The sequence below is a fragment of the Orbicella faveolata genome, unplaced genomic scaffold (genome assembly GCF_042242905.1).
Source record: "Orbicella faveolata isolate gen_17 unplaced genomic scaffold, um_ofav_v1 contig_2, whole genome shotgun sequence".
NCBI lineage: Eukaryota > Metazoa > Cnidaria > Anthozoa > Scleractinia > Merulinidae > Orbicella > Orbicella faveolata.
In genome coordinates, this window is record NW_028301547.1 from 3,217,952 (window position 1) to 3,225,271 (window position 7,320).

The 7,320-nt window shown below is 38.5% G+C and overlaps 2 protein-coding genes across 2 annotated transcripts; one reads left to right on the forward strand and one right to left on the reverse strand.

The window, feature by feature from the left end:
* Window positions 1-43: 43 nt before the first annotated feature.
* On the reverse strand, window positions 44-5,408 carry LOC110058207 (P2X receptor C-like). Its single transcript, XM_089288822.1, has 7 exons — window positions 5,223-5,408; window positions 4,464-4,578; window positions 3,456-3,624; window positions 2,358-2,522; window positions 1,567-1,770; window positions 880-1,061; window positions 44-571 (listed from the first exon to the last, which is right to left on the reverse strand). The coding sequence occupies exons 1-7, from the start codon at window positions 5,358-5,360 to the stop codon at window positions 399-401; spliced, it is 1,146 nt and encodes a 381-aa protein (XP_089144948.1). The 5' UTR covers window positions 5,361-5,408; the 3' UTR covers window positions 44-398.
* Window positions 5,409-5,482: 74 nt separating this feature from the next.
* On the forward strand, window positions 5,483-6,440 carry LOC110058208 (uncharacterized). Its single transcript, XM_020764806.2, has 2 exons — window positions 5,483-5,691; window positions 5,922-6,440. Exons 1-2 carry the CDS (start codon window positions 5,509-5,511, stop codon window positions 6,333-6,335), a joined length of 597 nt encoding a protein of 198 aa, XP_020620465.2. The 5' UTR covers window positions 5,483-5,508; the 3' UTR covers window positions 6,336-6,440.
* Window positions 6,441-7,320: the final 880 nt, after the last annotated feature.

A 7,320-nucleotide genomic window follows, 5' to 3' on the forward strand; every position in this document is an offset into this window, starting at 1 on the left:
AGTGCAACAGAACAGAACAAGGTCAACAACAAAACCACACAAACACAACCAATATGTCTTTTATTGGTTTTTACGTGGCGCAACATACATTTCGCAACTCTTCGTGCAATAAGCGATACCTTCCTTTGTTAATTGTAGAGTGCCTTAAATCAAGTTACCATTCGTAACTTTCACCTGACTATTGATTGGCAAATAAATACAGTATTGAACCTGGGTCTCACTATTAGAGGAGGAGGGTGGTTGGGGGCGTGCTCGCCACTTTCAAAGGGTTGCTTCTCTCGGGATTTATTAGCGGCCACAATTTTTTGACGTTACTCTCTGGGGGGTCACTACTTTCAGGGGGGGGGGTCGTTACACGTTTACGGTATATATCATGAAGAGCTTCAAGGCATATTTTATTACTGATTCTTTTTCATTTCTACTGTGGGAGACTCCTCATACACAAATCTGCGGTATCTTAACTTATCGGGCAGGATATACAAGACGAGAATGTCCACTATTGTTGCCGTCAGTGTTAAAAGACCAACCCCAGATACCAGGTGTAGTAACAATGCTGGCAAGGAAAAATGACCTGAAACACAAAACAAATTTATATTATATTCCTGAGCTGGTGATTGTTAAAACCTTCTTCACAATAGCAAAAAAATTTACCAACCTTAAGACAAATAAATTAAATATAAGTTGATGAATTATTGTTGGCTTGCAGAGCATATGCAGAATGTATGCAGAACACTACGTGGTGGTAATTCTTTGCATGCGTTGCGGGCCTTTGGTGTCAGGCAATCGTATTGTTTGTTTGTTCTGACCAGATATTTCCTATCGATCAAAGTAAGCCAAACTGCAGTTTTGATATTACTATTATTTATTTTTTATACTCACCTAGTTTACCACTTTGATGAAATTCTATTTTGATTCCATAGCGCTTCCTAAACAGTCTATTTTCTTGAAGTGCCTCATGATTGGAGTGTGCAAAATCCTCTGAGCTGAACACTGGTATCACCTCATTAACTCTGTAATCTGCGTAAGGGATTCTTCTCACATGATATGAATACTCTATGTCTCTGGTAAAAAAAAAGGACATGTACAATTCTACCAGCTGATAGTTAGATGCATTCAGGAACCTGAAAATTAACCATCACTGAGCAAAACAAAGATAATAAATATTAGCCCACCATGTGGAGGCGTGATGGCCTCATGGTTAGTGCGCTTGTCTCTGGATTGAGCGGTCCGCGTTCGAGTCCTAGCTGGGGCAATGTGTTGTGTTCTTGGGCAAGACACTTTACTCTCACAGTGACTCTCCACACAGGTATATAAAAGGGTACCGGCAAATTTAATGCAAAGGGGGTAAACCCTGCAATGAAGTAGCATCTGATCCAGGGGGGGAGTGGAAATACTCCTTGTCACTTCATGTTACTGAAACAGGAGATAAGCAGGGGCCTGATGGGCCACTTGGTTCATATGCAAACTTTACCTACCTACCATATGATGAACCTGTCAAAAAGTTTTGTTTCTACGCAAGAATGGTGGAAATAGGATTGAGAAACAGGAATGCTCAAAACCACTTACCCCGTTCCCAGAAAAGTTGACTCAGAATTTTGATAAGTAATGGCCATGTGTAACACTATGCCATGCCGACGAAAAGGCTTTCCCTTAGCATTAAGAGCATCAGAGGGTTCATCTAAACTTGTCACTCCAGCTGCTTTAAGAATCTCCTGGATGGTGAGCTTATCTGCCATTCCTATCAAGGCACTGTTCTCATTGGACGAAAGGCTATATAGCAGAAGAGGAAACAAACAGACTGACTGTTTTTATTATGAAATCAATTTGACTTGAGACAAAGGATACACACAAATTTTAGAGACTGATTTTAGGGAGAAATTTTTGGGACTAATTTTTGGGTCCAATCTAAGGGACTGATTTAAAGAACAAATTTTAGGGACAATTTTTTGGGACATTTAAGGGACAAATTTTAGGGGTAAATTTAAGGAACGCATTTTAAGGACAAATTTTTGAGAAAAATTTAAGGGATCAATTTTTGGGACCAATTTTTTTTACTAGTTTTTGGATGCAATGTAAGGGACCATTAAGGGACAAATTTTAAAGACAACCTTTAGGGACAAATTTTAGGGACAACTTTAATGGACAAATTTTTGGGACCTATTTTGAGACCAAATTTTGGGACTAATTTTTGAGTCCAAGTTAAGAGACTAATTTAGGGACAAATTTTAGGGACCAATTTTAGGGCCTGATTTTCTGGACAAGTTTAAAGGACAAATGTTTGGAACCAATTTTCTGGTGTGGGCCTATCATGCAACGTTATTTATCTTGAAATGACGACTCTGTGCGGTATATATTACCTTTTTAGAATAGTTCCATCATGGCTGTGCAGATAGCCCCTCATGTTTCTTTGTGAAGCTGCCAGGTCCTTCACTTCTTTTCCTCTCAAAAACTTTGTGGCCAATACAGCATGTTCAATCTTAATCACCATTGACTCTGGCTGAACTGTGAAGTACATCTTTTCTCTGGAGGATAATCATATTTAATGAAGGGAAAAGCTCCAAGTTAGGGGGGAGAGTGAGTACCTGGGGAGCACCTGGGTGGGGGTGTCATCATCATCATCTTTATTTAAAAACACGGTAAATACATCAGGCATTAACAATTTAATATAAAAGCTAAAACTTATTATGAAATACTATGTAACTATACAGATTAATCTTCTATAATTTAAAATATTGCTAACTATTAAAGAAAAGTAAACTAGTAAATGAAAGCCTGTTCTACATGAATGCCGTGTCGGGATTAACAATCGTCAGAAATTAGTCAGAGATGTTGCTTGCCTAGCAGCTGAGGGTAGACTGTTCCAGAGGACTGCACCACTATAGCCAAAGCTATTTTTGTAATGGTTAGTATGTGGCAAGGGAATAGGAAGCTTATTATCACAATCGCGCAAATTGCAAGAAGTAATCACATCACTCCGCTGAATGAATTTTGAGGACAAATAATTGGGTGCGAGGCCATTTAAGGACTTATAGACCATCTCCGCCTTTAGTTTTTGCTGTTGAGTTTCTAAGTGTGTGGCCTGAACCTTGAAATTGTTACCCTATTTCTGACCAAAATCTGTGATTTTCCATACCCTCTTTCTGACCTGAGCAAAAAATTGATACTCCATTTCAGACTTCTAAAATTAGTTCATGGTTCTAATATATGACCGCAGCTAACCAGAAATGGTGTCATTTGCATAAACATTTGAACTACTATTTTGTGGGTTAAGGAGAAATATGTTTTATCTTTATTGGCTAAAAATATCCAAGCCGCAGGATATAATGTTTCTTACAATCAGTCCAGTTTAGACTAGTCTAGAGAGTCTGACTAATAAAAGACAAAATAATAGCCTAAAGTGAGCTAAAAGTAGATTAAAAATGTCTTCAACAGAAAAGTATTATAACAGAATGTACCTGACTGTTTCGAATTGATGAAGTTTTCCAGTAGTTGACTTAGAAATATTTTTGATTTGCCAGCGATCCTTTGCAAATGTTGTCAAACTAATTGTGCGAGATTCCACAGGCCAAGATAATTCCCGAGCATCCATGGTCTGGCATGGGGTGCACATCTTAGAAACCTTCTCTATCAATAAACAATAAATCTTATTTGTGCTGTTTTTATATAATCCACCTGAAACAGATTTCTGCCACATTATCAAATCTGGCTGAAGTATTTTATGCAGTGAGATTGAACCCACTTTCAAATTATTACTCTCTCATAATTATTTACTGTGATTGGCTAATCTAATTAGTTAGTTTGCTTGAATCACCCATTTACATATCAAAAGTTGACTTAGCTTGATTTAACTGCCTAGATCAACTTAATTGTGCCTGAAAAAATCAGTCTGATTTGAACTGGGGGGGGGGGGTGACAGTAGCTGGGTGTAGTTTTCATGGAGTACGCAGTAGAGACGAAAGTGAAGGTGCAAGCTGCTAGGGAGTTTTGGGGCATGCTCCATGCCCCCCCCCAACCCCCAACCCCCCCGCCACCCTGAAAATTTTTATTTTTAGGGGCATGGAAATACTCTTTCTTTAAAGGCTTTGCTAGGCATAGTTTAAATCAAAACCTGGAAAAGCATTGTGAGATAAGTATAATTTTATAAACTTAATATTTTTTTTGTACATGTTAATCTTTGGGATAATATATTGAGGAGAGAATAGCGACTGTTAAACCACCTTTTTTATTCTTTAAGATGCCCCTCCACCCCCCCCCCAAATTTCTAACTATCTTGAATTCCAAAGGTTAATGCATGTGCGTATGTGCTTACATGGATATTATGGTCGTTACACCCTGTCGCAAAGTCTGTAACATTGCAACAAATTTTATTAAAATCAAGCTGATTTCTATCCACACAAACATTTTCATAACACACTTGGGACCAGTAGCCTAATCAGATTACCTCCTGCCAATGTGCAGCTTACCTTTGTTACAACAATAACTCAAGTCGTCATACTGTAAAATTTGTTTACTTTTGCCGTTATCTTCTTTGGGATCTGATAGAAGCAATCTCATGGTAGCCTCTGGTGATGCATCAAACTAGGAAATATGAAGAGGTGACTAAACTCAGCCTGCATAATTATGTTTGTCAATAGTCATTAGTCCTAATAACACAGCCAAACATTTTCAACCCTTAATTTTTTGTGCATGTTAAAGATTAAACACCACACAATTAACTCTCTGCATGCCTTAACTATTAATTCTTTATTACCTTTGATATGTGGATCGAGACTACTGATATGTTGACCATACCATTTAATATTCATCCCCTCCCCAACTCCTGTACCCCCATAATGTGATGACAGAGCTAATTTTTTGAAAGCTCTATAAAATCCAGTTATTTCTGAGGGGCTGCTCTTTTGAATATTTCTGTGGGGTATGGAAGCAAAATGGCTTTGTCTTAAAATATCGGTTATTTCTGAGAGGGGAAGGGAGCATCATGTTGGGACTTTTTGATATCAGGAAGTAAACACAAAACCTATGTAAGATTGATAATAGTTTAGGTTCAATTTTACCCTTGGTACAATTTGGTTTTTAACTTTGTTCTGGTGCATGGAACTGTATCATAATGTAGATAAATAAAGGTAATAGCAAATTATAATTGAACCACAACATATATGCATAAGTGCAATTTACAAAAGTGAGAGTGGCACAATAAAAATGTAAGATAAAGAAAATAATACCTCTAGATATCCTTTTTTGAGAAATATTTCAGCCAGCGTATAGAGCACAATAAGAAGAGCAATAATGTAATATATCGAGCCAATTCTTCGATCTCTGATAATAACAAGCTTGTAGGTTATGTAGTGCAACAACGACATGTTTGCAAATCGGTGGAAACTGGTGCAAGAGTAGGCCGGAAGTGCCGGAAGTGCAAGCTCGGCACTTCCGCTACGAGAGCGAGGCTTCGAAAGCCCCTATTCGTTTTGAACAGCGGTTATTTATAGCGGAAATTTCAAAATTTCCAATATGGCGGCGGAGAAGAAAAAGGGACGAAAGCGAAGAGATTCAATTAGCGCTCTGAAACCACCATTAGATTTTATCGAGAGTCCTTTGAATGGGCAAAAGTACTACTGCACTCCTGTCCAGGCTGCAAGAAGGCCATTTCTGGCGGCATCTTTGCCTGTAGATGATGAAGTGTCTATGAAATGGGTAGGGATTCGTTCATCATTTTAGCTTAGTAAAAAACACTTTTTTCAAAAAGAAATCCATTAACTCACTGTTGTCTTTGTTTTTTCTGGTCCTCCTCCTGTTAGTTATTTTTAGTAGCTTTAAGCTAATTAAATCAGTAGCTTCGTTCATTCTGAATTTCCCCCTTTCTTTGCACTGAAAAGTGCTCTTTTAATTAATTATATTTCTTTTGTAATTTATTCCTCTCTAAGGTTTCACCACAATTTCCAAATCAAGTGGATGATGAAGACCTATTGGCTTTGATAAGGCCGAACAAAAAGTCGAGAAGAAGGGGGAAAAAGCAAGAAAATGATCAAAGTGTTCCTGAGGAATTATTAAGCTTAAATAAACATCTGTATGCAGCACTGGAATTCAATTGTAAAAGCAACGCTTCGAAATCTGGATGCAAGGAAGTCAACACGAACACTGAGAGACCATGCAGGAGATCTCAAAGACTTCAACTTAAAGAACTAAAGAAGACTCATTTCTTGTTTCAAGCACCTCAAGTGGCAACTCCAGTGAACAAGAGAGGAGAAGTTGTTCTTGCATATGAAACACCTGATCAAGAACTTTTTATGAAAGTTAAACAAAGACAGTCCCGAATCAAACATGGGGAGATAACATAGATTGATTTTCTTCTCGAATCCTTCTTCAAACTTACCAAGTGTCGGCAAATAATAAATTAATGCACCTATCAATGTTAAGCTCCAGCAGGGGGTGGGGGGGGGGGGGGGGGGAGGGGAGAGGATTGGTCAGACCCAGTGGGAATTTGACATTTCAAACGAAGCTGTGTCAAATTTCCCACTCCTGGGCACCTAGGAAATGTCAATTTCCTGCCTCGTGGCTAACTTATTTCTGTCAAAGACAGGTCTTAGTAAATATGAAACTGACCCTGGGGTGGCACCTAAGAGTCTCAGTCCCTACCCAGGGGAAGGGTTGCTGAGGCAATTTCCGGTAGGTAGCCCGCCCTCTCCCCTGGGGCTTAAATTTGATAGGTGCATAGTGATGTCTCTAGCGCGGGCTTCCATGTGAAAGGCATGGGGATTGTTTTCTTCCCACCTAGGGGTTTATCAGATTTCTGTCTCACTTAATGTTTAGGGCAGGATGCTAATGTTTTTACCCATGAGGCCTTCAAGGTATCTTTTAAGGTTAATATGAAGAAATAAAAAAGCACTGTCATGCTGTGTTTGGTTTAGATCTATCAGACAAAATCAAATGAAAGTTTTAAAATTTATTCCAGCATAGATGAAAGCATTTGTTGATAATGTCTCTATTGAATTCGCTATATAGCAATACTTTTATTTTTATGCCTGTCCTAGCATAATTCTTGTTGCTGGGGGGCAAATAATACCAACGATAATTAGCCACACTCAGTTTGATCTTTGACAAGTCTCCCCATCCCTTTAACATGGGAGTTCCCCCAGGGATAAATGCCTCAGTTTACCCTCTCACTGAATACATGCCCCACCTGCAAGATTCTTGCAGGTGAAGATGTCTTGGATTCGACATGATAAAGATGATATTGATGACATAGCTCTCTATTACTTGCATGACAAAATTCAAAGTCAAATAACAACTTGTCAGAGAGAATACAATACACTGTATGAAATT